Genomic DNA, 26,099 nt, shown 5'->3' with positions numbered 1-26,099 from the left:
CGCACCTGAAACTCAATCGCTCCGACGCTGATCCGATCCTCGGTCCATCTCTCTGTGCCCCTCTTGGCTGCCACTCACCCCTCCTTCGTCGCGACCTCACATATTGTCATCCTCCTTTTCTGTCTTCACCTCATACCTGCGACGTGCCAGTCTGCATACAGTTCCTCTTACTGTCCGAACCTTGGCATTGTCGTGCTGGACAGCTACACCTCCTGCTTCCTTTACCGAGGTGCAACGCGATCTTCTCGCGCATACAGAGACGCTCCTATACTCTGTCTCTGCTGCACTCTCGATCATCGCGTCAACGCTGCTGGTCAGTGGTCAATCTATTGAGCTTCATCATCGCGCCAGTGTCCATTCGAAGCCCACTGTTGCTGCTGCCTCATCGAGGTCAGTGACCGCGGCCCCGTAGACAGTACCATGGCAAGGTCCCCAGGCTTCTCGCCAGAGTACTTCCTCTGCCCCATGGACAATGGACCCTCCTTTTCTGCTTCCGGCCCAGCAGCGCCACAGATGGCTTCAAGGGCTCGATCAGTGCAGTCAAGGACCAATATGGACCTCCCGCCGATACCTCGCGACCCCGAGTCGCGTCTGGGTCAGAATCCTCCCGTACCACTGCCAATGACGAGGAATTTTTCTCGGCCCAGCCATCAGCCTTATCCACATAAGCCCAGTGCTTCATCAGGCGATAGTGCAGAGTATGATGGCAGCAGAGAGATCATGAGACCATCTCACAAGCCCGTGGGTGGTTTGCCCAACGCAGCTCGGGCGAGACATGCCCACGCCTCTGGCGATTCGACGGCCAACAGCTCACGCAGTACTACAGAGTACTCCCCATCCTCGTCCCGCCCACCAAGTCTCTCTCTATCAAGCTCAAGAGATTCGGAGTTTGGCCACGTCGATTCGCCGATCACGCCTCTGCGTCCCATTGGACCTCATGCTCCGCCTCCTCCGCCCATCAGGAAAGACGCAGTCACTGCGCCTCACTCTTTCCTGCTAGCACCTCCTTCTACAGAGGTCTTTCCGCAAGGGACAACGGGAACAAATGAAACTCGCGCAGCCTCGCCTGTACCCAGCTCATCATCTGGTGGCGAGGTCAAGGGAAAATTCAGTCGCTTAAGACATGCAGCTAGCGCGTCCAACATCGGACGTAGCTTCGGCAAGAAGGGCAAGGCGGCAGCGGTGGACTTTGATGTCAGTGAGGCGCGATCAGCAGCCAAAGGCAGCTTCAGCGATCGCAACGCGTCGTCTTTCGCCCGGACGATCAGCCAACCAGCCAGAGCGCCTTCGCCAAGCGGCTTCAGCATGAGCAGTCGCGACGATGCAATGAGCGCCAAGGACGTGGGCAAAGGGAGCTTACTCGGCCACGAAGCGTCGGACTACGGCCGCGCGAACAGTCCAGCTTGGCGGGAGTACGACGATGACGAAGAGGAAGTAGGAAAGAAGAGCAAAGCGGGAAAGATTTGGGGTCAGCTCTTCAGCAAACAGAGCCAGCAGGGCTCTGTATGGACCTCAAATTCCTCCACTGACGGCGCGTCTCAGCTATCAGGTTCTGGAAAATCTTCCCACAATGGCACATTGAGGAAGGCGGACCGACTGCTCGGGCTGGGAGAACAGGAGCGTCTTCGACAGGACCAGACCAGTAGTCCAGAGCCACGTGAAGGGGAACGCCTCCGGGCGCTCAACAAAACACCGCAGCCGCGTGCAGACTTCATTCCGGACGTCCTCGCAGAGTATTCCGCGGACTGGCGGCCACCTTATCGTCAATCTACCTCCTCCCGCCCCTTCACTCCCGGACATCAAAGACAGCAAGGCAGCAGGGGAAGCAGTCAGAGCAACATGACGTCTTCTTCCGTGAGCTCCTCCTCTTCGCAAGCCAGAAGACTTAATCACAACCACAACATTTCGACCTCTTCCCACGATAGCTTCGGTACATCGACTACATCGGAATCGCGCATCTCAGATCAGGCCCCTGTCTTGGATCACCCTCTCGTCCTGGCAGGAAGAGACCTGTCAGATGACATCGAGGCGATGCTCCGATCGCAACGAGATTCTGTCCAGGATCTTGAGGCCCTGCTAAATGCTCACCGTCATATCACGAAGAAGAGGGCGAGTCAACTTCCTCAGAGAAGAAGCAGAGACAAAGCGTCCATTGCGTCCCATTCAGTCCCTGCCTTGCCAGGATCTTCCTCGACCTCTCCGGCTTCCCTGCATGCGCAGGCACTTCCCTCCCCGCCAGAGTCACTGACTTTCTTGCCGACCCATAGAGGCGGAGGGCGTATCGGACAGTCCAGCCTGTCTTCGGCAGTGACGGACTGGTCGACCTCTTCGTATAGCCAATCGACATCTTTCAGCTCCAACATCACCCCAGATATCCGCACGACAACAGATCGAGCGGGCAATGCGTCTACACGGCCTCCATTCATTACTGCTAAGTCTGAGCTGCGCAAGGGCTCAACGAGTTCCATCGACATGTCGCGATTGTTGTCCGAGCCTGCCCCGCCCACCAATGGCAAGCTGACGCCTGATCAGTTTCAAGACGCCACGGAAGAAGCTCGCAGCCAAGGAAGTCTGCCGGCCGGAAATGGGCGAGGCACACATCCACGCGAGGAGGTCGACGTGACTGCAATCGCCCTCCCTCCGACGTCTTCGAAAGGTGGACCCGCTACGAGGAGCGCTATTACCAGCGATGCGCTGTACACATTGCCCGCTTTCCAGAGAGTCACGTCCCAGGCAGTCTTAGACCCTGGAGTGGGGGACGCGCGTGACGAGAAGCTGTCGAGAAAGGAGAGTCCTGCAGAAATGTCAGCTGCACCCGCGACGCTCCCTCTTCAGGCACGAGCAGCGCAGACGCTGGCTTCGCTCCCTCCGTTGGCTTCCCTGCTGGAGGCTTGCCTCGTGGCCAGTGGCAACAACAGCAAGGCAGCGAAGAACCCTTGGTATGGCTTCCAACAGCAGCAGCCTGATCTGCTGACAAGCAGCACTCCGAAAGACCAGCTGCCAACTACTTGGGCAGCCTATATGCAGCTGTATGCCCAAGGAGATCTGGATCTGACAGATCCTCCGCGACCTGTGAGTGCGCCTGTCATTCGTAAAAGTAGTATGCGCTCTGGCCCAAATCCGGCAATGGATCGCTTCGGGCCGACAATCGAGCTCCCTTCGAACAACGGAGGTAAGACGCCGGGTACTGGACTGGACTTCAAATTCCCATTGCCGCCTAACAGGCAGGGAGTATCCGTGGCTGGCGGTACTCAAGGCACGGGCGCAAACTTCATGAAGATGCTCAAAGGTCAGCGCAAAGGAACCGGCTCTGGCGACGCTACTGCTTCTGGTCGTTCGACACCGGCTTTGAGCAGAGTAGGCTCTGCTGCCGAAGGCGAAGGACTAGAGGCTTACCTCCGGGACGGAGACTTGCTCGAAGCGGTGGAAGCGGCTGCTGGCGGAGGAGTTGGTGACTTGAAGGCGGCGCGTCCGCCGTACGAGACAAAGCGGCAACAGGCTACTATGCTGTATCTCTCTGCTTTGGGTTTCCTCGATTCTCGAGGCAGGAGAGGCAGTGATCCTTTCGGTCGTCAGGACTCTGTTCAGCAAGCGTCACAAGCCTATCGCAATGCCCGGCTGATCAGCATCGTGGAGCAGATTGCTGGCCTGCTGAACACTGCAGAGGCATCAATCCAGCTCATCTCGGATGACGAGGTCCTTCTGCTGGCTCACACTGGGCAGATGATCACCTCACATGATGACATTACGCGGACTCCAAGGCCGAACACTGAAGGGCGCAGTCGTGGAGGAGCTGGGGCGTTGGGGGTCAATCTGTTTGATGGGTCAGACAGCAGGCGAAATTCTGTCGCCGACCCAGCAAATCTGCGAGACGACTCTCTGGATGCACATGCCATCCTGAGCCGACGCGGAGCTCCTGTCGTGTTGCCGCACATTCAAGGCGACTGGAGATTCTCGCAGCGCGATCGGGTCAGCGGTGCGAGTAGTTCGGCCGCTTTCTGGGGTGCCGCTTCTATCCTTTCGAGCGATGGCATGCCCGTCGGCACGATCAGCGTATACGACTTCCTGCCTCGCCGAGAAGGCTTAAGCAAGGACGAGAAAGCTCAATTGGCAGAGGCTGCGAAGGAGGCGGGGCTCGAACTGGAGAGGATCCGCCGCGTCGCCCTGGGTAACAGGCTGGCTCTATTCGACGAGAGTCTCCTCTCGTGGTCGATGTCCGACCACCGCGAGACCTCCTCACACGAGCAGGCGGTTGCCAGTACGTTCGGCAAGAGCCAGGGTCTCCTGGTCCCTCCGGGATCGATTGATCCCGGAGCCCTCTCTGCTCTGCCTTTGCAGCCTCCAAGTCCAAACGGCTCCCTCGCTCAGCGTAGAGGCGTCAAAGCACCTCGAAGTCTCGATGTTGTGGGCGTGGGCCCAGCGTCTCCGCGTAGTGCTAGCCTTCACCCACAGATGGCGACGTTCCAGGCAGCTCTTCGGACCATTGCTTCTGCTCTAGGCATGGACCTGGCATACATCGCCCAAGTCGGACTGCGGCGTGCCCCTACTTCGCCCGAGATGTCAGAGAGCATGGAGTGCACGACAATCGCGCGGTATGATGCAGGACTTACAATGTCAGCTCCAGAGCTTGCATTGGACGCACCTCTCCACCTCTGTGCCTTGGCAGCAGCTAAGCGAGGATTGCACTTCCAACAGGATCCTGTGCGAGTCTCACAACTCTTGGGTCAATCTCCGCCATCCGCTTCATCGACTGCCGGCGATGTCTTCCATACCGCGGCAGTCGTGAGCTGTGGTCTCAAGGACGGTGCACGCGGCGCCAAGAATCCCGAGGGATGGGTCCTCGCAGTGGCTAGCTGCGCTCCTCGTGCACGCATGAGCCCGGAAGGCACCGTCTACCTGCTTCGCTTTGCAAGTCTCTTGGCCCCCTTCTTGTCCGAAGCACCCAAGTCACCACTTCCCGCCAGTGCGACTGCGCCCGCGACTCGAACCATCGGCCGAGCGAGGGGCTTGAGTTCCCCCGCTCTGCCCAAATTCCGACCACCGATGCTGAGCGAGCACCGCAGTCGCAGCATCAGCTTCTCACGCAACAGTCCAGGAAACACCATCTCGCCTCCTCTACCCCCACCCAGTGGCGCACTCCCATCGCCCCCGCCCTTTTCACCCAGTGTGGGGTCCGCAGGCTCCTCGATTCGCTCTGGGCCGAGCCCGGTCACTAGTCTGAGGCGTCTAGCGCCCATGGCTCCACCGCCGCTCTCGCCTCCTCCGACCGAACCTCTCCCGCCGCTGCCCAAGGGTGGTGGAGTTCACGGGGCAAACGTAGCCGTCAGCTCTCCTCTGCGAACCTACTCCCCTCTCCCTGCTCAACCAATCAGTCTCCCTACTGCTGCTGCTGCTGCTGGAGGCTCTTCTTCCTCATCGCCCGCCAGACCTAGCCCGCCAACACGCAGCATCTCGCAACCTCGCACACATCAGAGTCGCGCGGCGATGAACCGGCACAAGGCCCGGTCTTCCTCGGCGCACCTCGATGGAGAGTCGGTGGAGACGGTGGCGAGCTCTACTTCGCGTACGGAGCTGGCGGCGATTCAAATGCAGAATGAGAGGTATTGAGTGGGTAGAGGTCCTGGGAATTAAGTGGAGGAGAGGAGGAAAGGGAAGTCGTCGCGGCCATTACGTTCTCGGGTCATCCTCGTTCGTTCAGTCTCATCTCATGTATGCTTCGTGTGACATTCTAATCCCTCCTGTATCTCTAGCCATCCCAGACGCAACCATTATCGTACATACGCATAGCGTTCATCTCTCTTCCGTCTCTCCATTCCTCATTCGGGTAACAGCCAAATGTAATCTTATGAACTCTTGCAAATGAATGAAGCAGCGAGCAAACCAAGGAAGCAATTGCGAAGATGCCGCTCGGATGACTCTATCCCCCTGACATCTCAGAAGAGCAAAACGGCTCGGCAAGCACTGCATCTCACCTCGCTCCACGCGAGCATCTCCTCGATCTCGAGTGCGTCGGGCAGGCGAAAGCGACCTTGGAAGATGACGTGGAGTGCTGCTGCTGCCATTCCTGCTCCTGTTTCTACTCCTCTTGCTTGCTCGTTATACGAGCCGGGCTGAGAGACCGAGGAAGGCGAATAGCACAGAGCTCTATACCCTGCTGAGAGACCTTGGCCCTTGATCTGCAGGTGCGCCCCTGGTGGGACACGAGAACCGACGTTCACCACTACTTGGGTCTCGAGGTAGGCAGGAGAAGGAGAGGACGAGGACGAGGATGCGGCTGGGGCTGCAGACTGCGCAGGCGGATCACCCGCCGTCTCCTCTGCCGCTGCTGGGACCTCATTGGGTACAGGTGGGGGAGACCGGACCACTCGCTCCTGACGGCGGTAAGCTATGTGCTTCGCTCCTCGTGCAGACCGCAAGTGCTCCCAAGGTCCATTGTCCAGTCGGTCCGTCTTGAGGACCACTCTGACATGACCCAGACCCGGACACGTACGGAGGAGGGAAACGACCTCCTCTCCGCTGATCCCGCTCCACCCGATCAAACTCAGCGTGCGGAGGGCACCTGCGCTGCTCTGTCTAGACCTACTGGAAGGGAGAGCCATTTGTGAGGTCTCACATCTTCCAGAGGTACGCTGCTCCTCCTCCGACGGTACCCCATTCCAGGGAGCCAGCCCCTCTGCAAGCCTCGGCAGATCAGCCAGCTTGCTTCGTCTAGCCGCCTCAGCCATCCTCGCCTCCCAAGGTGGCAGAGTCCACTCTGGCGGGAGTGTCTCTGTGGGACTGACGAGTGTCAGGAAGCCGAGGATGCGTCTGAGCATACGCGCCTCGTGCGCCGGACCAGCATCACGTCTCTCCTGTACACCGACCTTGTGAGTATGATTCGCCAGCCGAGTGCTGGGCGCCACTGGGCGGGGGTCCGAGGTCGTGCTCCTCAAGGAGGCTGCTGCGCCCTGTTGCCAGTCAAAGGCAGCAGGCTGAAGTGCCAGACTGTCTCTGTGTGCTTCCAGATCTGGCGCGATCAGGTGCTGTGTCCCTGAGCTCTCGTCAACCACTGTCTCCGTGAGGTCTCCATGCACCTCTTCGCTGTCCTCGTCCGGCCTGGCGAGACGTAGCCGCTGAAACTCCTGCCTTGCGGCGAGCCATTGCGAGAGGGAGAAGCAGTGAGGCGGGGTGAGCTTCAGAGGGCCTAGATTGAGACTGACAGTCCGAAGACGGCTACCTGCATTATTCGTGGCATTGCTGAGGTCGCTACTGCTGCTGCTGCTGTTCTTCTGGGGAGCGTGCGCATCATGGCTGGTGGTACGCAGCGCACTGCATACCTGAAGGCGAAAGATGAGATGCGCGGCCAGGGGCAGGTAGGCTATGATTTCGAGTATGAGCTCAGGAGGCAGGGAGAGCAAGTCTGATGAGCTTGACGAAGGATCATCTCTTCCTGCCTTTACCATAGATGAGGGTCGCTGGGAAAGGTAGTCTGATAAGACAGGGAGGGGAAGGAGAGGAGGAGGAATCACTGATCATCTACGACGCGGGCGTCCGGGAAGCTCCGCTCACGGAAGCAGGAGTGGAGGAGGCAAGTCTTGAGCCCGCGGAGCCAATGTGCGACTCGCTCAGGCTCACGTTGGCTGCCCTGTCACTCTCACCACTTCCTCTACAGTTCACACAATGCGACTTCCACCTGTTTGACCCTCTTCGCATCAGAGACAGATTTGTGCAAAGGACAGAAGCGGTTAGCCCCGGGCAGCGGCGCGAAGGGACCTCGCATTGCACTGTCTCATCTCACATCGACACCACACCGTTCCAACGATACTGCCGCTCGCAATGTCTACTCCGTCGTCTGACACTCGTCGACGCGGCGTCATACCTCCTTGTCGCGGCGCGAGCTGGAGTTCTAGCAACGCCGACAGTCTCGATTCACAGCAAACCTCAACATCGGACCAGCTTGTGGGCTCTGGATCATACCGCGACATCAATCTGCGCTCCGCCAATATCTTCATCCATGAGCTTGAACCAGAGCATTGGCCGCTTGAGATACACACATTCGTCGACCATTTGTTTGCCGTCGAGAAAGTGCACGTAGGCACTCCTACCGCGGAGGCGTTGGTTATGCCTGACACCTTGAAAGACACTTGCGTCGCCCTCGCCCATCAAGCAAGCCGCAAAAATCTGGAACAGGAGATTGCCTGGATGGACTTTCACAAACTCATTCTGGGTCTCTTCAATCACGAGAACATCTCCTGGCGCCAGGGTCGAAGATTCGATGTCCAGGTAGGCCCGAGTAGCGATACCGACCAGAAGCTCTCTACACCAGTCCCCGACCTCATCTTCGGTCTCGCCGTCTCGGTGACACAAGATGTCATTCTCAGCCAAGCTCCTACTCTCTCCAACAGACTACTGGCACATCTCGTCTCTTTGTGCGGTATCCAATCTTTCCCAACGCAAGATCGTCGGGACGTTGCCTACCCCTGCGTCATCTTTGAGGCAGAATCGGACGCTGGCAGTCTCCTCGCGGCGGAGAACAAGGCAGCGCTTGCCGCTGCTCAGGCCCTTTCAATGTTGGAGACTCTCAAAATCGTTGCTCAAGCCTCTTACCGTCTACCGGCGATCGTCATTTGTACCCAGGGCTCCATCTACGAGGTCTTCGTCGCCTTTGACCTGCGCGCGGACGACATTGCCCCTAACGCAACTTCTCGTAAAGATTCTGGCCCTGCTTATCCTCTACAATTCGGAGTGCACCTGGTTCAGATCTGGTTGGGAGACCTACGACGTGCGGAGGCGATGTACCAATTCCAGAGACTCTGGTACAATGTGACGCAGTGGATCTTGAATACCTGGAGACCCACCATCATAGGCATGCTTGACGCTGTCAAGGCGACGATCCCAGATTAAGCTTCTTCTGCCTTGCAGCAAGACCACTAGACGTGAGGTACTAGATGCCGAAGAGATTATGTCCAAGAAGGAGTTTGTAGATACATCATTCACGTCACCGTTCAGGAAGAAGCTCAATTGTATATCCATCTCAATGATTTCTGGCCGTCAAAAGTCTGTGTCTTTGAAGGTGTGCGGGTGCAGAAGGGATACAATGGGCCTGCGTGTGTACATGGGCGACTGTCTGAGTTGAAATAGCCTGCGTTCCGACAACAAGTTCCATTCCGTCTTCCCTTGCCGCCTACTTCCATCTGCCTTGGTGCTACCTTCTTGATTGCCTCCTTGTCTTGTTACTTCTCATTCCCTATCATCGTCTTACTCGTCGAATTCCACACACACTTCGACCTGTCTCACAAGCGACTGCGCCACGTGCTCCGGCTCCGACTTCCATACTCTCCCTCAACCTCCTTCCCCCTCTCACTGACTGACCTCACTGCCACGGCAAGCGAGTTGTTGCCTCCCTTGATACGCACAGATGGACAGATTGGACTGCAAGTTACTTGACTAGTCTACACCATAGTCATCGCCTCGTCCCTTGCCACTGGCAGACTACTGTAGACTTCATCTGCCATACCACACCATACCATACCATACCACACCATACCATACCATACCATACTATCACCGCCCTCGCGACATGTCTCACTCCCCCTCTTCCCCGCCAGCCACCGCTGCCACTGCCGCCTCTCCACCTCCATCGGCTCGCGAGGCCATCGCTGCCGCGGCTCAAGCGCGTCTGGCCTCTGCCCGTCATGGCGGTACAGGCAGCGAAGCCGAGGCACAGCGGGCAAAGGACGAAGCAGACCATCTCCTCCTCTGCAGACGCATCGTCGATCTACAGATTCGCCGCGACAATGGCTACGACAAGGCATTCGAGTGTCTCAAGGTGAGTCAAGGGACAAATTCCCCGTCAGGTCTCGATGGGCGCAAGGAGAGCTGAATGGACGTCTTCCCTGCCTGCGCCACCGCTTCACAGACGCTCGATACACTCCTATCCAACATACTCTCTCACCCCACCGAAGAGAAGTACCGCTCCTTCAAGTCGGAGAATCCCCGTCTCCAGCGAAGCGTACTCTCCGTACCAGGAGGCACAGACTACTTACTCCAGGCGGGCTTCGGCACTCGCACCGTAGAATTCAAGCAGCAGTGGTACCTCCACTCGTCCGTCCAGCCGCCCAGCACCTCAAGCGAAGCATCCCCCGCCTCTGCCTCTGCGTCTCCTTCCACTTCCACTTCTACTTCGACAGTCTCATCAGGTAATGCACAGAAATGGCGACGTCTCCAACTCGCCCATCGAGTCCTGCAAGAGCGTCTAGGGGAGAGTGAAGAGCGTGCTGTGCAGAAGCGGGAACAAGCTCGTCGCGAGGCCGAGGTGGAAAAGAATCGTGCGGCGAGGGTGTTGCAGGAGGCACAGGAGGATAGAGAGAGGGTGGCGCTGAGAGCACAAAGGGAGAGGTTGGCTAGGGCAAGAGGACAGGAAGAGCCAAGAGGAGGAGGGGCAGGGGTGGGGCCTTCAGCTGTAACGGGCAGTCGCAGTGGTGCTGTCTATCAGCAGCCACCCCCCGGCAACAGGCCAGAGTACCGCGTCAACACCTCTACCCTCGTCGGCGCTGGAAACCAACACAATGCCGGTAGTTCATCAGATGAGCCAGGAGCTGGAATAGATAGGAGCGACTATACGGCCGAGGTGCCCTTTGATGAACCGAGCAGCCGAGGTGAAGAGGCAGAGCTGGATGATGAGGATGAGCAAGGGGATAAGCCTCCTCCGTACGGTAGGGAGGAGTGGGGCAGCGGAAGACGTCTGGGGTCTTGAGAAAGGGAGAGAGAGTCAGTATCGGGAACCTAGATTTTGTACAAAGGTCCTCTTACTTCACCAAAGTCACGAAATCCATTACGATCATGAGTTACAATGCATATATTTCTACCTCCCCAGTCTTTTCCACCCCCCTCTTTTGAATCTCAATCTGCAAAGCGTATCGACCCACCTCCCCATTGACCCCAAGCCGGTTGTCCCGATTGGCCCTGCTGCTGCCCATGTTGCTGGTCCTGTTGAAGTTGCTGATCAGCAGGCGAGCTTGGTCTGCTATTGGTAGGCGTCCTGTTCGTGTCCTCTCCAAGAGCAGACAAGACGGCATCTTCATCGGCTTCATCCTCATTAGCGCGCTGCTGCTGACCGTAGGGAGAAGGGGCAGATGTAGCCTGTCGTCCCTGTGGTGAGGCTTGCATCTGGCTTTGCGCTTGAGCGGCCTGGGAACGAGTGGTTCTCCGGGATGGCGTGCCCGCAGTCGAGGTCGAGGTGGAGGCTCTAGGGCTCGCCGTCGCTCCTGCAGTGCTTTTCCTCGCACCACTTCTGGTAGCAGGCGAGGCCGCTTGTCCTCCTTCTCCAGCATCTTCCCAGGGTCGTCTCCTCTCCTCGAGGCTCGTTCCTTCGAATCTTGCCACGAGCTGCTGTACATCAATCTCCCTCGCTCTCCTCCACTGATCCACCGTCTGCTTAAACTGCGTAATCATTGGTGCGAGGCCATTGTAGAACTTGAGACCTTCGGAGAGGTTGGAGTGGACCTCGAAGAATTTGGAAGAGGAGAGGGAGAGATTGGAGAGAATCGAGTTGCGCTGGGAGAGGGTGGCGGAATTCGCCTTGAGCTGAGTCGTGAAGGTCTCATTTTGTGTCTGGGCCGAGGAAAAGAAGAGCAGATAATGGTCAGAACGTCGTCGTCTTGTCTTCACATCTTGCGTGCTTGTACTTACTCCAGCTCGTTGCAACAGCCCTTCAACTCTCTTCTCGAAACCATCCAGCTGCGACTCGACTCCCTTGTACTTTCTGAACTCGCCGTCAAATAGTCCCTCGAACATCTCCGGGCTCAAGTCCACCTCACCGGCGTACCCACCCTGCCCACCGATTCCCTGATCTCCAGTGGCGTTACTTGACAATCTCACCACCTCCCTCATGACCTTGTCACGGATATCGTCAGACCTGACCAGCGAACGAGTCTCGGTTGCCAGAGCAGCAAATTCTGCTAGGGCATCATCAATGCGCTCCAGCGTGGAACGCAGCTCCCTGACAACCGAGCTCGAGCTGCTGATCGACGCCGAAGAGGAGGTGTTTCCAGCATCGCTTGGCAATTGAGCCCTCACCACTGCCTCGCCAGCCTCCAATATTTGCCACGACTGACTCCACTTGGTCATCTTGCTCTGCACAACCGCATCGCTGTCCCTGGCCATCTTGATGGTACCCTTGAGCTCCTCCAACCGCTTCCAGTAGCCTTGACCAGCAATCCGACTCTCCTGCCGCGTCCAATGCTTAGAACCGCTGAACGTCTCACGCACCGAGGCATCCTCTTTCGACTCGGCCTCTAGGGCGGTCTGCGCCTGGAGGAGGGTCGACGTATTCAGCTGAGACATTTTGTCCACATCTCCTTTGAGACGGTACAGCGCCGTAAGACCTCCTTGCTCTCGGAAGCGCTCCATCTGCTCCACCAATGCAGGCGGCAGGTCTTGCGCTTGACTCCCGGAGGCATTCCGATCTAGAGCGTCGATAGCGGCAGGGAGGCTCAGACTCTCCAATGTGCTCTTGACCAATGCTTCGAGCTCTTGCCGTCTGCCCTCTACGGTATCTCTCCACCACGAGTCCTTCCTGTCCTCGTACACACTGATCGCTAGATGCGCTCCGTAAGGGACCAAAGCTGCAAAGAGCGGCTTGCCCAAAGCAGGTAGGGAGGCGTCGCCGCTGCCGACAGCAGAGCCAGGGGCACGAAGACACTCGACGGGCTTTGCAACTTCAGCGGGAAGCCTAGCAGTCACCATCCGGGCTGCTTGGATCGGTGCTAGAGAGCCACCAGGTGTGACCGGCTCGAGGTAGATGAGATCATTGTCTTTCTTTGCCCTCTTGAGGTTGCTCTCGATGGCTCCTTGCAGCCCTTTGAGATCCGAAGCGACCGCCTCAGATGATGTGGTAGTCGGCAAGCCCTTCTTGAAGGCGGTCAGAGCTGACTTGACGTAGCCCTCTGCAAGCTGTAGTCGTGAAATCTCATCTCCGTAACGTGAGCTAGCAAGATCGTCTTGCGACTTTCGATATTGGGCAGCCGCTCCGAAGTGATGCCGCTTGACGGTGATGTGGTTGAGCCAAGTCTAAAGGGAGCGCAGAATACCTCTGTCAGCATTGTGCAACGCCTGCGTCATCTTTCTCGCGCTTGAGCTCACCCTGGGAATGGCCTCGATACCATGCTCAATCTCTGCCCTCTTGGCCTGATCTGCAGCCTGCTCATACAGCTCCTCAACTGCCGCCGCCAGCTTCGCAACAGTCCCCGACTTCATCCCATCGCTGACTGCCTTCTGCCAGAAGCATTCCTGGGCCTGAGCAAGCGATAAAGTGGCCAGAGGCTGTAATGAGACTGGCGAGAGGCCGTGAGATGGGGAGGTCGGCGGAAGCTGAGGAACGAGCGAGGGCATGACTTGCGTCTCTAGATGTGATAGAATTGCCGAAGATGTCTGTAGAAGGCAAGGCAAGGCAAGAGTCAGCTCGCTGAATGGTCAAGCTCTGGTCAATGCTGCGTTGGTCTCACCTGAAAGTACGCTACCGCCCTCTTGATGCTAGCTCCATCATTTCTCGATTCCTGCGCCCCTAGCGTACTAGTCAAAGCAGCAATCGCATACAACACGTTCGCCCTCTCCCAGGCGATGAGGGGATGGCCGACGAAGACCGTTCCGTCAAAGATGACTGCAAATTCCTCGCTCTTCTTCCACATCGCAGCCAACTCGGCTGTGCTCTCGCTGGACGAGTCAACATGTGAAGCGCCAGTACCACCGCTCGCTAGCGCTCCCAAGAAGGAGACAGGTACGAGCGGCTGAGCCCAAGGAAAGGAGATGGGCACGCTGGCTGGCAACTTGGTAGTGGCAAAGACCAGCTGGGCGTAGTACCGGTATGCCGTATCCAGACTGGCCGCGTGGGCCTCCATTGCTCCAACCCGAGCGCGTAGATCCACGAGAGAGGAGATGTCGGAGGCGAAAGCATCAGGATGATGAGTCTCACCAGAGTGAGAGATGATGGCCTGCCGCAAGGAGGACGTGAACTGGGAGGAGAGGTTGGGCGAGGAAGGGACGGGCAACGCGAGGACGTTGCGGGCCGACATGGTAGACTCTACGCCTCTGCTGGCCGCGAGGAGTACGAGATGCGGTGGGAGGGTAGAGTGACTGTCAGAACAGCCGCACTGCTCGTTCTGAAGGCAGGGAATCCAAGCAACGGAGCGGATGAGATGTGGTACGGTAGACTATCGAGGCAAGTAAGGCTAGGCTGGTCACAAAACCTTAGGCGTGCTGTGTTGATCTTCCCGGACCTCCACTGCAAAGACGCAGACGCAGAGGCCACTCCGCCGACACGATCCGAGCCGTCGGACGATCATTAGACGTCGTTCTTTGGTCATAAATCAAGGCCGGTCAGAGCAAATATAGATTGAGACGACAATATTGCAATAGGTTGTGGCTGTGGGCAACGACGACCATGTACAACGCTGCCAATGTCCGCTCTCTGTCTGCTAATCGAAGCTCCTTTCTCTCCTCCTCTTCGGTCCATCGTCATCATCAAAGTCGTCCTCATCGCTGTCTCTCCGATCTCTCTTACCAGGTCCGATGCCACTGTCCCTGACATCCGCTGCATCGCCCCCAGCGGTACCCCTCTGCTCGCCCTCGAGCTCAAAGTACTCGGCATCGGCACCTCCAGGCACTGTAGCACCCTGCTGTCCAGCTCCCTGTCCTTCCATCTCGGCATTCCTGTACAGGCTCTCTTGCTCCTCCTTTCTCTTTGCCTCCTCTGCCTCGCGCTTCAGGCGCTCTTCCTCCTCCCTCAGACGTCCTGCACCCCATCCTCCTCGTCCCGCATCGTACTCGATGCGGTGCTCGTCTCGTACCTGCCCGCCTGATCGGCCTCGACCGTACTGACGGCCTTCTGTGTAGCCTGGATCCAGGTCGCATCGGATGAGACGCTCATCCAGCTTGGTAGAGGAGATGTGACGCAGGGACAACAGGGCTTCCTGATGAGTGTAGAACCTGATTGGGTGGAGAGAGCAGTAATGTGGATGAGTATGAGATCCAGCTGCCACACGGTCAGGACCGAGCTCGTCCTACTCTCCAACCAGTGGGTCGTACTCGAGCGAAATTCCCCAAAGTAGTCTGCATGGATCCCAGGCTCAACTCACTCTACAAAAGCGAAGCCGCACGGAGTCTTCTGCACCCGATCCAAGCCCATGATGATTCTCCGTATGCCACCTCCCGACGAAGGCAGACTGACTCGGTTGAAGAGCTCATAAATCTGTTCCTCAGTAGTGTAGAATGAGAGGTTGCCCAGGTACAGCGTCGAGGTTGAGGAGAGGGCAGCCTGGTATGCCTGCTGCGATGCTCGAGACCGCGAGTCGCGGTCTGAGGAGGAGGAAGAGCAACGATGAGTATAGGTGAGGTCAGTCCCGCCGGGCTCTGCAGTGCCTGGCTCCCGTCCTGCGGCTACTCACATGAGGAAGGGGCGTCGAGACTCTCTACGATGTTCATGGTCGGCGATGATGTCCCGCTGCTCGTTGTCCCTTGGTATCCTCGGAAGCACTCGTGGCCGGGTAGGAAGCTCAGGTGAAGCGGGTGAGTCCAGTGGCTTGGCCCTTGCGCGCAGAGGAATTTGGGCCCGTACCGAGATTTCTCCTTTCCGTCGGCCGCGATTCATATCCTCATCTTCCTGCTGCCTCCCTCACCAAGACATCCCTCTCACCTCACACTCGAGCTGCCTGCCGAACGATGCCTTCGGTTGCAAAGGAGAACCTCGTAGAGGTCCGACCAGAGCGAGTTGGAGGAGTATCCACTCCTCCCGACGGACCCTTTGACCTCTCTGCCTTCTCGCAGGCTCTTACCGTTCAGCCCACCCGCCTCTCCTCGGAACGAATCGAATTCGACCTCATCGGCGTTGATGCCTCCGTTGCCAATGCTATCCGGAGAGTTCTGATGGCAGAGGTACCAACTGTAGCCATTGAGAATGTGTACATCTTCAACAACACCTCGATCATCCAGGACGAGGTGCTCGCCCACAGACTGGGTCTAGTGCCGATCCTGATCGACCCTGAACGGATCGAATTCCGAGGAGGAACGACAGAGGCGACCGAGGAGAATACTTTGGTGTTCATGTTGAATGCAAAATGCGAGAAGAACAAGAAGGCTGCAAAGGGGGAGAAGGATGAGGAGAAGAAGTACATCGAGTCGAATAGTGAGTAGCGGTGCTTGGCATTCGATTTCTTCGGTCTTGCTCGATCTACGACATCTTCAATGTTCAATGCTGACAGCTTTTCACACACCTGCACTACTCTCTCTCAGTCTACGCCTCTCACATGCAATGGGATCCCAAAGGCGACCAAGAGAACATGTTCGGTAGCGCTCCTCCCCGAGCAGCCAACCCAGACATTCTCCTAGCCAAGCTGCGTCCCGGTCAAGAGCTCGCCATCGAGCTCCATGCCGTCAAGGGCGTCGGTCGTGACCACGCCAAATTCTCTCCGGTAGCAACAGCATCCTACCGTCTTCTACCACACATCGACATTGCGGCAGGTGGTATCCCAAAGGAGCACAGGGCCAAGTTCATCAAATGCTTCCCCGAGGGAGTGATTGGATTGAGGAAGAGGAAGAGCGATGGTGAGGAAGAGGTGTATGTGAAGAATCCGAGGAAGGATACAGTTTCGAGGGAGGTTTTACGGCATAAGGAGTTCGAGGACAAGGTCAAGCTGGGAAGAGTGAGAGACCACTTCTTGTGTGAGTATGAAGCCAAGTGGAAGAGGAGGCACTGCCCAGCTCGTAGAGCTGAATCCTGACCTCTTGCTTTGCAATCCTCGTCGTCTTTTCACTACAGTCGACATCGAATCAACAGGTCCCTATGCACCGGAGCGTCTCCTTCCAGCCGCCATCCGCTGTCTGACCTCAAAGGTAGACACGGTTCTCAAATCCTTGGACAATCTCGAAGCAGATCTAGGAATCGCTTCGTAAAGACTCGAGGAGCAGAGCAGGAGAGGAGGAGGAGGAGGAGGAGTGAGGGCAGTAACGGCGGCGACGGCGGCGACGGCGAACATTGTAACATTTTGTACTTAGAGCACAACAACAGAGATCTTATCCACTATCATTTTGGTGAGGCCGAGGACGTGTACAGCGTAGATGGCATAATTGTGCTAGCGGCAAGAGGCAAGACGAGATTGTGCAGTCAGTCTGTCCATCGAGCGACCAGATCCTTTTCAACTTCCTATTCCACAACCACAAGAAGCGCAGGAAAACGAACAGACAATGTAGCGCATCTGGGGCAGAGTCGCACAGCACAGCACAGCACAGTACGGAGGACAAGCGTAGCTTCAAGATTGGACAAGAAGAATGTATAGCTAGCTAGAGATCGTGCAATTTCAGCTCCATGTAGAGTGTATGAGCAGCGCAAAGAGAGGGGCAGACAAAGTAGAAGGGGCCAAGATGTGATGCAATACGATGCAATGCGGTACGATCCGACAAGAGGAGAGGTGAAGAAAGAACAACGAAAGAGAGCAGAGGGCTGGACATGAGTAGAGACGCAGGGACCATTCGTGTAGTCGAAAGTTGGAAGGAGGCAAAAGTTCGTGAAGTGATCGAGGACGGGACGAGAAAGGGGGGGAGGCAGAAGAGGATGATAGAGAATGGGGATGCTTACGCGTGGATGATGGACATAACGGGTGGTTGGAGCTGTTGGCTCTCTACAGCTCTGGGTATATTTGCATTCTCTGCACAGAGGCGGGCGGGAGGAGAGCAAACACTCCTCCTTTGCTTGCGACTAGTCAAGCCCAATCGAGGCCTCCTCGTCGCCTCACATGTTCACGCCCAACCCAACCATAGCGGGCGAGTATTGCGCTCCTCCCGTTCCTGCACCAGCAAATCCAGGCGCATCAAGAATCCAGTCTCTCCTGAGTTGAGAGTACATGTTCTTGAATGCCTGCGAGTTGCCCTTCTCGAGTGTGAAGGTAACCTTTGTCGAGTAGCCGGTAGCATTGAGCAGCTCGGCGCCGCTGTAGCGCGAGGAAGAGCTGAGGGCCGGCGAAGGAGCCAATCCTCCTCGGCCCGTGCCGGACATGGGAGTGCCGGGAACGCTCAGAGCGGGCGAGGCGAGGAGAGAGGAAGCTCCGTGGGAGCCAGCAGGAGAAGAGCTGATGTTGAACTCAATTCGGAATCGCAGCGTCTTGGAATTGTTGTCCTTCATGGAGCACCTCCATGACCCCAGAGCTTCGGAGTCCTCGATGAAGACCTTGGCGCCAGAGGTCAGCAGGAGACGCTTTACCTCCATCTGCGTGCCAACGAATCCGTCGAGGGAATTGAGGTGGAGGGAGGTAGCCTTCCAGTTGAAGAGACCTGCGAACCAGCTCTGCTTAGCCGAGGGCCCTGCTGAAGGTGTGGAAGGAACGCCATGGGTGGAATGGTAAGGCGTCGTTGGGCTCAGCACAGAGGGACTGGTGGCATTCTGCTGTTGCATCTGCGTACTTTGTTGCTGCTGTTGCTGTGTCAAGTCCAGACCCAGTCCAGGGTTCCTCTGCTGAAGACGCGTGGGACGGGCAGAGGCATTGTGGGCCAGACGGCTCTGCAGGGGAGTCAGTTCCTGCTGGGGGTGGGCTGGCGAGACTGGGAGCGCTGTCTGTCTCTCCTGAGGGGAGACTTGCTGCTGATCATAGCTCATTGAGACCCTCTTCGACCCCTCGACACCTGAGCCCGAGGAGATGTTGGAAGGCTGCTTCCTCAGTCCCAACAATGACCGTCGCTTCATGAAGCCGCCACTCTGCTTGAGCTGCGGCGAAGTAGCCTCGGAGGAGGTGGCAGGAGGACCATTGACAATGTAGCTGTTGGGTCTTGAACCAGACGCCACAGACGATGGCGCTGGACTTGCAGGTGGAACAGCGAAGAGGCCGCCCTGGGGTGCACGGTGAGCGGACAGGCGCTTGTTCGCATTGGTCGACTTGTCAGAGACGGACAGAGGCTTGGTCGTTGGACTGCTACCGTAGGCGGGCGGCAGAGGCGAAGATGCTGGAGTGTACGGCGACGACACAGAGGGCCCATCACCGGCTGCCATCACAGACGACAGAATCGAGATCTGGTCGGCATACATCGCAAGCTCCTCATCAGCATCGTCGAATTGGTTGTGCTCATCACTGCGGATCAAATCCGGTGTCAGAGGTGCAGGAGCGATAGGCGAAGGGGCAAGTCTGACGGCAGGCTGTCCGGGCGCTGTACCGCGGTCCAGCTCCTGAGAGATGCGTCGACTTTGCTGTTGCTGTGAGCGCGAGGGACCCTGCGGCTGATGCTGAACAAGAGACTGCTGGGCAATGGTGGGAGAGGCCGCTCGAATGCTAGCCAGCTCTGCAGCGATTTCCTGGAAGAAGCGCTGAACAGTGGCGTCGCCAACTTGAGGGACGGCAATGGAAGGAGCGTTGACACTCAGAGGTCTCCGTCCGTTTGTCGGTGAAGCCATGGAGGCACGCATGGCAGCGGCTGCAGCCGCAACATCAGAGACATCGTACGAGGCGGCGGACGTCTGCTCCTCTGCAGCAGACTTGCGGTGACTGGGTGATGTCATACGGCGAGAGAGATCAGCCGGGGCTGATGGCTGCACTGGCGTTGGAGGAGCTCGATACGCGCTGGGCGCGCTTCGACCGACATCGACACTAGCACGGTTGGGGTTAGGCGAAGCGGGAGGCGCTGGGCGTGGCCCGGCAGGTGGCTTTCCGGGCGAACGAGGAGCATCGCTGTAGGCTCTCGTGTTCGAAGGTCGGTAGGGACTACTTTGTGCCATGGGAGAAGTAGCAGGGGTAGCTACTGTTGCCGAGGCGGTGCGAGGTGACGGCGACGGATTCCTGCTTGGACGAGGGGAGCTGCTCTGGTCCGTGGTAGCTCTGAGAAGGGGCGGCTTGACGGGTTGCAACGTCGCTGTCGAAGGCTCGGCGGTTCGAACAGGCCTGCTCTGTTCCTGAATGCGAATCGAAGGAGGTCTGGCACCTGACGCTGCCGATGCCACATTGATACCGAGGGACAGTCCGAGGGAATTCTGACTTCCCGCATTGGGCGCAGCGGGTGCCGGAGGTGCAGCGCGTGGGTTGATGTCTTCAGCTTCATCCTCGCTGTCTGAACCTTCCTCGTCGTCCATGCTGTGGTTGTCTCGGTGCTGAACAAGCAAAGAGTAGAAGGTCTTCTGCCAGTTGGATCCGGGTGAGGTCAGCTGCTTGACAATGTGCCGTGAGGAATTCTCAGGCCACAGCGACTTGAGATTCTTCAAGATCTCGACGTCAATCTCTGCTTCGGTCAGTTGCACCTCGGTGCCCAGCATAGCGGCACCGGGTCCGGAGGGGTTGGTAGAGGACTCTGAACCATGGTTGGTGAACCAAGGATGGCGCATGATCTCGGGCATCTTCATTCGCTTCTCTGGGTCTACCTCGAGCATCTTCCAGATGAGATCTTTTGCGCCGTCCTCGAGGCCTTCGGGCATCTCAAATCGGCCATCTCGCACCTTCGAGAGCAGCTTGCCGATGTTGGGATCATCGAAGGGCAGTCGACCACAGAGAAGAGCGAAGAGGATGATACCGCACGACCAGATGTCCGACGCCGAGCCCTTGTAGCTCTTACCCGATACGATCTCAGGGCTCGCGTAGTGTGGACTTCCGCAGCTCGTCTCCAGCATGCGCTCGAGTGGCTGAAGAGCAGCCATTCCAAAGTCAGCCACCTTGACGACCTTCTTGGTACCATCGAGAAGGAGGTTCTCGGGCTTGAGGTCGCGATGGCAGATGTTGAAGCGGTGGCAGTAGTCGACACCAAAGATGATCTGGCGGAAGTAAGAACGCGCCTCGGAAGGTCGCAATCGTCCCTTTTGTACAAGGTGGTCGAACAGCTCCCCACCCGCGACATACTCCATGACCAGGAAACTTTGCAATAAAGGCGCGAAGAAATGAGTGAGTAAGCCGATCGCGCCCAGTCACACTGCTCTACGCTGTTCCACTCACAGCTCCTTTGTTGTTTCATAGACATCCCACAAGCCCAACAAGTTCGGGTGCTCGATGAGCTTCATGATGACAATCTCACGCTCGATGCCCAGTGTGAGCTTGTCTTGTTTCTGACTCATTTCGCCCAGACTCATCCTCGAGCTGGCAAGAAGATGGCGAGGTACGATCTTGACAGCAGCCGGTTGGCCGGTGGTAGCATGCTCTGCAAGGCGGACTCGACCTGTTTAGATTGAGTGAGCAGTGCGTTTTGTTACGCGATCAGCTTTGTTCCTACGCGCCGGTTCCTGCTCTATGTCCCGCTCTGCACTCACCACTAGCACCTTGACCGATGAGCTTTCCCAGCTTCCACGGTCCGATGTTGGGCGGATCTTTGTAATCCTTCTTCTTCTCTCGCTCCAGACGCGACTGAGGTCGATTGGCTGGAGGTGCGGCTTGCTGACGCTGCTGTTGTGCTGGTGGATGTTGGGGATGCTGTGCCGATGGTTGGGCTACTCTAGGCGGTGCGGGCGCCTGCCGTGCTGCCTGTGGTCGATGCACCTGTGCAGTGCCCGGGGCAGCATTCTGTTGATAGTTGTAGGAAGATGGTGCCTTGGATGTTGTCCGAGAAGGGGGTGCAATCTTGACTTGGCCGTGTGCGGGACCTGCCATTGTATTCCTAGTCTGGCCGTTGGGACTCATCCGCATCTGCAGTGGACCTGTGGCTGCACGAGAAGGCGGCTCCATGGTGGACCCTCCAGCAGCAGAGGAAGGACGATAGGACATGGCGTTGCAGCGAAGAGATCGCCGAAGCTGATCAATGTATGATGGAAATTATGTGACGCCTTCTGGAGGGTCTAGTGGAAGACTGTCGTGGGCAGAAGGAGTGAATAAAAACACTGCCAGAGAGAAGAGGTATATGCAGGTATAGGCAAGACGTTGCTATAATAAACTTGCAAGTATGGGAGGAGCAAGATGAGAGAGGTGCCTTGTTGATGGCGTGTGTTGCGGTGAGCCTGTTATGCCGGATGAAGAAGGGAGCGTGAGGAGATGGGTTGGGGCAGCACAGAGACCCTTGTGAGGAGGCGGAGACGAAGCGGTAGGAGCAACGAGGAGGATGAGCCGGAGCAGAGGAGATCAGGATATTGGGAGGGATGGAGGGAGAGAAGGAGGGGAGAGGGATGAGCAGGGAAGGGGAGATACCGACGGCAATTGAAGATGGAAAGGGGAGGAGGCGGAGCAGACGTGGTCCTGGGTGGGAAGCTCGGGTGTGAGTTGTGGGCGTGTGTGTGTGTGTGTGTGTGTGGGCGTGGGCGGGCGGCGGGCGGCGGACGTTGGAGCGCGAGCGGAGGCGCGCCTTGTCACATGTTCAACTTCCAGGCCACGCGCCCGTCCCTTGTTTTGCCCGTTGGCCCCAGCCACGCCCGATGCTCAGGTCCGCAATCACCGCACCAGCATGCCAAGGGTCAGGTAGGGTTCAGGCCCTTCTTTGTCAAGCGAGTCTCGGCCTGTCAGAAAGTGTCCGAGCTTGTACACTAACATCTCATCGCCCGCGGATCTGTTAGGTAGAAGCTCGCATTTTCCTCAGCAATATTACGTCAACGCTCCAGGGCATCCCCAGGACGGTACGGGCCTGGACAAGTGGGGACACGGCCGATCTTACATGTTTGACAGGCGGAATGAACTTGTGGCATGCTGAAGCCGCACCTGTTGCCATGGCTCCAGGCGTGCAAGAGTCTCAAGCACGTTCCTGGTGGCCGAGACATTGCGAAGTCTTAGCTTGGATCACGTGAACCTGTGACTGGGTCTGGGTCTGCCATACGAATACTACGGTAGTCAAGCGAGGAAGTCTGAAGCAGTTACAGTATCGGCAAAGGGTCTCGGAAACGAGTGGAGATGGTCCCTCGTCTCTGCCATGCTCCAAGCGAAGCAATCGCCAGCCCTGAACAGTCACGAAGCGAGGGCACACTGGGCATGCAGTGGCAGAGCACGCTGGAGCAAAGCAGAGACACCCAGATTCGCCGACTCCCCTGAGGTCCTCCTATAAGTAGAGCTGAATTTCATCCCCCATCCCAGTCCCTTCCTCACCACTTCTCTCAGCCGCTTCTCGCCCCAAAGAACCCTGCCTACCGAGTCAGGACTTCCTCACATTGACTCCACCACCTCGTTGACCGAGTACTCCTTGACACCTAAGCGCCGCTCCCGCTCCTGCTCATCGGCATCGCCCTCTCCGTGTTCAGTCTCGACGATGTTGTCTTCTCGCGTATCCGCCTTTGTTTTCCTCGCCCTCGCTCTGTGTTCCATGCTGGCACTGCTAGCTGACGGCAACCCTGCTCTTCAGGCCCGAAAGGCAGAGATCGTCTTCAACCCCAAGATCCTGACACCTAAGCAGGGAGACACTTGGGTCCACGGAGAGGCAAAGAACGTCACTTGGTGAGTAGAGCTGCTGGCTATAGAGCGACAATGTTCCCCTTCTGCACGGAGATGATTCTGCCATATCGTCTTCATCACCGTCACTAGGCTCTGTAGACTGACGCTGCCTTGCTCTACCTCTTTACTCGCCGTCCCTGACAGGAGGACCTCGGACATCCCTCCTCCCCTCAAGTCCGCCAACTCGACCCTGTACCTCGGCTACCTTCCCAAGAACAGCAAGTCTGGCAACGAGCACCTCAAGTGGAAGCTGGCCAACAATTTCCCCCTTTCGGCCGGAACCGTCTCCTTCATCGTACCCAACAACACTGTGCCTCGAGACGACTACATCGTTGTTCTCCTAGGAGACTCTGGAAACCGTTCTGAGCGATTTGAGATTGAGCTGAGCGAAGATGAGGAAAAGAACGGCAAGATTGGTACTCCTAAGATTCGCGAGCCTACCAAGACGCTCGATGTCGTCCCTTTGATGATGCCTACTGGCAGGTACAAGGTCATCCAATGGACCGCTTAGACAGATCACGAGACCTCGCATGGGCCGTCGAGACGTAGCGCACAGTCGAATTTATCGCTCTGCCGTCCCATTCCATCATTCTCTCTCTTGCGTCTTTTCCTCTCCTCACCCTCCTGTTGTATGATCAGCGTCTACCCTCAACAGTAGCGCTCTTCCGCCAGCCATGTCGACCACTAAGCTCCCTCCGCCTCTCATGTATCCCTTGCGACACTCTGCTGTACCTTTCTCAAAATCAAGACTGTGCTCCCAAGAAACGTGCTCTTATCTGTTGCTATCCTCAAAGCCTCTCGACCATCACCTCGCTGGTCATACATGGCCAGGTCGGCCATCCGCGGAGCCGCATCGGCTTCGGCGGCTCTTTCCGCGGCGGACTGGATCCCTTTCCGCTCGCTCCGCACTAATTACGATCAGTACCTCACTGACTTGTACATCACCCTCTTGCTCTCTCGAGTCTCAGACCCTTCTGAGCAAGAGCAAGGGAAGTCGATGTCGATGGAGCTGCAGGCAGCATGGTCCTCTATACCCTCAGCCTCAGCAGGACCTCGTGCCTCCTCGACTACACCGCCATCCTCGCCTGCAGCAATAGCGAGCTCCCTCTCCGATCCTTCTCCAGTCCCGATCCCGGTCCCCAGCTCGCCACCACCAGAATCTTCAATAGCAGCAGCAGCAGTAGCAAACCCTCCAGCATCTGCCAGCACGGTTTCAGAAACGCAGCAACAGGCCCAGTCCCAAGCTGAATCTGGAGCCCGCCCTGCAGTCCGAGCGCGAGTCATCCTCATCCGCCACCCACAGACAGAGGCCAATGCCGCCCACCTCTTACAAGGCACTACCGACTCTCCCTTGACTCGGCTGGGGGAGGAGCAGGCGGGGGCGCTTGCGGGTTGGTTTGCTGAGATTAATAGGGAGAAAGAGCTGGATGACACAATGGACAGAGATGTGGACATGGACGTACGGCTTATCGTGCACAGCCCCCTGGGACGTACGACCCGATTGGCCAGCTTGATCCACACAGCACTCTGCGACCAATGCACCACCTCTTCCTCTTCCTCCTCCCCACCTGCATCGCCCGTCGCGCTCCGTGCCTCCCTCGACCTGCAAGAGAAGTCCTTCGGCCCCCTCGAATGTACCCGCCGAGGTCAGCACGCAGGACCGAGATGGCCTCGAGCTCCATCGGGGGCCAAGCAGGAGGGGAGGGAGGAGTTCTCCAAGAGGGTTAGGAGGGCAGGGATGCTTTGGATTGGGAAGGCTCTGGAGATGGCTAAGCAGGGAGAGGAAGAGAAGGAGCCAGAAGACGAGGAACATGGTGCTTCTGTAGAGACAGAGAAAGAGGGACTGGAAGTTGGGGATGAGCCCACGAGTGACAGGGGTGGGACTCCCCCTCCTCCTTCTCCTTCTCGGCAACGACCACGGCGACGCAAGGGCATCCCGACAATCCTAATCGTCACGCACGGCCTCTTCATCTCCACCTTCTTCAAAGTCTTCCCCGTCCTCCCTCCTCTTCGCACCTCCAAATCTTCATCCCCACAAGCTCGAGGGAGCGCTTCTACAGAAGTAAAAAGAGGAGGAGGAGGAAGAGGAGGAGAATTAGGAAGCGATAGCCGTATTCCCTTTGCCTCCAATACGGGAATGTACTTGCTGGACCTCTCGGCACCGATTTCCCCCTCCCCTTGTCCTGTTCCTCCTTTCTCCACAGCAGCGGGCTGTACGCTCCGTCTCCTCAAGGCAAACTGGACACCGCACCTTCCCTCCACGACTACGCCAGGGGCTCCAGGAGGAGGAGGAGGTGGTGGGGGTGGGGGTACGAAGAGGACGGGCAGAGAGGCGTTGGCTTCTGCTGCTCGCGATCCAAAGCAGAGGAGATTGGATGGGGTGGGTGGATTCTTCTCTAAGCCTGCAGGTACAGCGACGACGATGGCGGAGAGTGGGTCACAGGAGGACAAGAGGGCGAGGAGTGGGTCACATGAGGATAAGGAGACGAGGTAGAGGTAGAGAAAGTGGACTCAAGGTTTACCACGTGCTTGTCCACGCTTCGATCAAGCTGTACTTGTAGCTATACCCCCATTCCACACTCACTCGAAAGCTCCTGAGAGAGCAATGTATCATATACCCGACTGCACCTCGAGCGGAGCGGAGGGGACTCGATCGACCGAAATACTTGTGCGATTTCTAAGCAGTATAAAATCTCTTCAAGCAAAAAGATAGCAATGATTCTAGCATCTAAAACAAAGTGTAATCCAAAGCACTTTCTT

General features: G+C 57.4%; 10 protein-coding genes across 10 annotated transcripts; 6 read left to right on the top strand and 4 right to left on the bottom strand.

Annotated features, from left to right (window-relative positions):
- Positions 1-720: 720 nt before the first annotated feature.
- On the top strand, positions 721-5,607 carry BCV69DRAFT_275139 (hypothetical protein; the record flags this gene model as incomplete). Its single annotated transcript, XM_025491062.1, has 1 exon — positions 721-5,607. One exon carries the CDS (start codon positions 721-723, stop codon positions 5,605-5,607), a length of 4,887 nt encoding a protein of 1,628 aa, XP_025350823.1.
- A 163-nt stretch (positions 5,608-5,770) lies between these two features.
- BCV69DRAFT_6946 (hypothetical protein) lies at positions 5,771-7,475 on the bottom strand. Its single transcript, XM_025495452.1, has one exon. It carries the CDS (start codon positions 7,440-7,442, stop codon positions 5,934-5,936), a length of 1,509 nt encoding a protein of 502 aa, XP_025350822.1. The 5' UTR covers positions 7,443-7,475; the 3' UTR covers positions 5,771-5,933.
- A 155-nt stretch (positions 7,476-7,630) lies between these two features.
- On the top strand, positions 7,631-9,030 carry BCV69DRAFT_279591 (hypothetical protein). Its single transcript, XM_025491306.1, has one exon. The coding sequence runs from the start codon at positions 7,816-7,818 to the stop codon at positions 8,881-8,883; it is 1,068 nt and encodes a 355-aa protein (XP_025350821.1). The 5' UTR covers positions 7,631-7,815; the 3' UTR covers positions 8,884-9,030.
- A 133-nt stretch (positions 9,031-9,163) lies between these two features.
- BCV69DRAFT_279590 (hypothetical protein) lies at positions 9,164-10,853 on the top strand. The gene is made up of 2 exons (XM_025491305.1): positions 9,164-9,808; positions 9,899-10,853. Exons 1-2 carry the CDS (start codon positions 9,560-9,562, stop codon positions 10,733-10,735), a joined length of 1,086 nt encoding a protein of 361 aa, XP_025350820.1. The 5' UTR covers positions 9,164-9,559; the 3' UTR covers positions 10,736-10,853.
- Positions 10,494-14,197, bottom strand: BCV69DRAFT_279589 (BRO1-domain-containing protein). The gene is made up of 4 exons (XM_025491304.1): positions 13,485-14,197; positions 13,123-13,410; positions 11,671-13,050; positions 10,494-11,592 (listed from the first exon to the last, which is right to left on the bottom strand). The coding sequence occupies exons 1-4, from the start codon at positions 14,049-14,051 to the stop codon at positions 10,882-10,884; spliced, it is 2,946 nt and encodes a 981-aa protein (XP_025350819.1). The 5' UTR covers positions 14,052-14,197; the 3' UTR covers positions 10,494-10,881.
- A 231-nt stretch (positions 14,198-14,428) lies between these two features.
- On the bottom strand, positions 14,429-15,515 carry BCV69DRAFT_279587 (RNA-binding domain-containing protein). Its single transcript, XM_025491303.1, has 3 exons — positions 15,423-15,515; positions 15,114-15,333; positions 14,429-14,964 (listed from the first exon to the last, which is right to left on the bottom strand). The coding sequence occupies exons 1-3, from the start codon at positions 15,457-15,459 to the stop codon at positions 14,454-14,456; spliced, it is 768 nt and encodes a 255-aa protein (XP_025350818.1). The 5' UTR covers positions 15,460-15,515; the 3' UTR covers positions 14,429-14,453.
- A 108-nt stretch (positions 15,516-15,623) lies between these two features.
- BCV69DRAFT_279586 (hypothetical protein) lies at positions 15,624-17,056 on the top strand. The gene is made up of 3 exons (XM_025491302.1): positions 15,624-16,159; positions 16,267-16,695; positions 16,793-17,056. Exons 1-3 carry the CDS (start codon positions 15,697-15,699, stop codon positions 16,924-16,926), a joined length of 1,026 nt encoding a protein of 341 aa, XP_025350817.1. The 5' UTR covers positions 15,624-15,696; the 3' UTR covers positions 16,927-17,056.
- Positions 17,057-17,268: 212 nt separating this feature from the next.
- BCV69DRAFT_254295 (Pkinase-domain-containing protein) lies at positions 17,269-22,184 on the bottom strand. Its single transcript, XM_025490554.1, has 3 exons — positions 21,245-22,184; positions 20,934-21,153; positions 17,269-20,855 (listed from the first exon to the last, which is right to left on the bottom strand). The coding sequence occupies exons 1-3, from the start codon at positions 21,693-21,695 to the stop codon at positions 17,762-17,764; spliced, it is 3,765 nt and encodes a 1,254-aa protein (XP_025350816.1). The 5' UTR covers positions 21,696-22,184; the 3' UTR covers positions 17,269-17,761.
- Positions 22,185-23,211: 1,027 nt separating this feature from the next.
- On the top strand, positions 23,212-23,850 carry BCV69DRAFT_243906 (hypothetical protein; the record flags this gene model as incomplete). Its single annotated transcript, XM_025490086.1, has 2 exons — positions 23,212-23,342; positions 23,484-23,850. The coding sequence occupies 2 exons, from the start codon at positions 23,212-23,214 to the stop codon at positions 23,848-23,850; spliced, it is 498 nt and encodes a 165-aa protein (XP_025350815.1).
- Positions 23,851-24,269: 419 nt separating this feature from the next.
- On the top strand, positions 24,270-25,998 carry BCV69DRAFT_309533 (hypothetical protein). The gene has a single exon (XM_025494722.1). It carries the CDS (start codon positions 24,337-24,339, stop codon positions 25,831-25,833), a length of 1,497 nt encoding a protein of 498 aa, XP_025350814.1. The 5' UTR covers positions 24,270-24,336; the 3' UTR covers positions 25,834-25,998.
- The last annotated feature ends 101 nt before the right edge of the window (positions 25,999-26,099 follow it).

This window comes from Pseudomicrostroma glucosiphilum (assembly GCF_003144135.1).
Source record: "Pseudomicrostroma glucosiphilum strain MCA 4718 unplaced genomic scaffold BCV69scaffold_1, whole genome shotgun sequence".
Classification (NCBI taxonomy): Eukaryota; Fungi; Basidiomycota; class Exobasidiomycetes; order Microstromatales; family Microstromataceae; genus Microstroma; species Microstroma glucosiphilum.
The sequence above is the reverse complement of the archived record's forward strand: the minus strand, read 5'-3'. Positions and strand labels throughout refer to the sequence as shown.

What these genes read in the sequence shown, in the direction of transcription:
- BCV69DRAFT_279589 (XM_025491304.1), bottom strand. Translation starts at nt 14,051, where the DNA reads ATGTCGGCCCGCAACGTCCTCGCGTTGCCCGTCCCTTCCTCGCCCAAC. An exon ending in GTATCGAGGCCATTCCCAGG is followed by an intron (nt 13,051 to 13,122) that starts GTGAGCTCAAGC and finishes CGCTCCCTTTAG; the next exon opens with ACTTGGCTCAACCACATCAC. An exon ending in GGCTGTTGCAACGAGCTGGA is followed by an intron (nt 11,593 to 11,670) that starts GTAAGTACAAGC and finishes TCCTCGGCCCAG; the next exon opens with ACACAAAATGAGACCTTCAC.
- BCV69DRAFT_254295 (XM_025490554.1), bottom strand. Translation starts at nt 21,695, where the DNA reads ATGTCCTATCGTCCTTCCTCTGCTGCTGGAGGGTCCACCATGGAGCCG. An exon ending in CATCGGTCAAGGTGCTAGTG is followed by an intron (nt 21,154 to 21,244) that starts GTGAGTGCAGAG and finishes CAATCTAAACAG; the next exon opens with GTCGAGTCCGCCTTGCAGAG. An exon ending in TATGAAACAACAAAGGAGCT is followed by an intron (nt 20,856 to 20,933) that starts GTGAGTGGAACA and finishes TTTATTGCAAAG; the next exon opens with TTTCCTGGTCATGGAGTATG.
- BCV69DRAFT_279591 (XM_025491306.1), top strand. Translation starts at nt 7,816, where the DNA reads ATGTCTACTCCGTCGTCTGACACTCGTCGACGCGGCGTCATACCTCCT.
- BCV69DRAFT_6946 (XM_025495452.1), bottom strand. Translation starts at nt 7,442, where the DNA reads ATGGTAAAGGCAGGAAGAGATGATCCTTCGTCAAGCTCATCAGACTTG.
- BCV69DRAFT_279590 (XM_025491305.1), top strand. Translation starts at nt 9,560, where the DNA reads ATGTCTCACTCCCCCTCTTCCCCGCCAGCCACCGCTGCCACTGCCGCC. An exon ending in AGGCATTCGAGTGTCTCAAG is followed by an intron (nt 9,809 to 9,898) that starts GTGAGTCAAGGG and finishes ACCGCTTCACAG; the next exon opens with ACGCTCGATACACTCCTATC.
- BCV69DRAFT_279586 (XM_025491302.1), top strand. Translation starts at nt 15,697, where the DNA reads ATGCCTTCGGTTGCAAAGGAGAACCTCGTAGAGGTCCGACCAGAGCGA. An exon ending in GAAGTACATCGAGTCGAATA is followed by an intron (nt 16,160 to 16,266) that starts GTGAGTAGCGGT and finishes ACTCTCTCTCAG; the next exon opens with TCTACGCCTCTCACATGCAA. An exon ending in AGTGAGAGACCACTTCTTGT is followed by an intron (nt 16,696 to 16,792) that starts GTGAGTATGAAG and finishes TTTTCACTACAG; the next exon opens with TCGACATCGAATCAACAGGT.
- BCV69DRAFT_309533 (XM_025494722.1), top strand. Translation starts at nt 24,337, where the DNA reads ATGTCGATGGAGCTGCAGGCAGCATGGTCCTCTATACCCTCAGCCTCA.
- BCV69DRAFT_279587 (XM_025491303.1), bottom strand. Translation starts at nt 15,459, where the DNA reads ATGAACATCGTAGAGAGTCTCGACGCCCCTTCCTCAT. An exon ending in TCTCGACGCCCCTTCCTCAT is followed by an intron (nt 15,334 to 15,422) that starts GTGAGTAGCCGC and finishes CCTCCTCCTCAG; the next exon opens with ACCGCGACTCGCGGTCTCGA. An exon ending in TGCGGCTTCGCTTTTGTAGA is followed by an intron (nt 14,965 to 15,113) that starts GTGAGTTGAGCC and finishes CCACCCAATCAG; the next exon opens with GTTCTACACTCATCAGGAAG.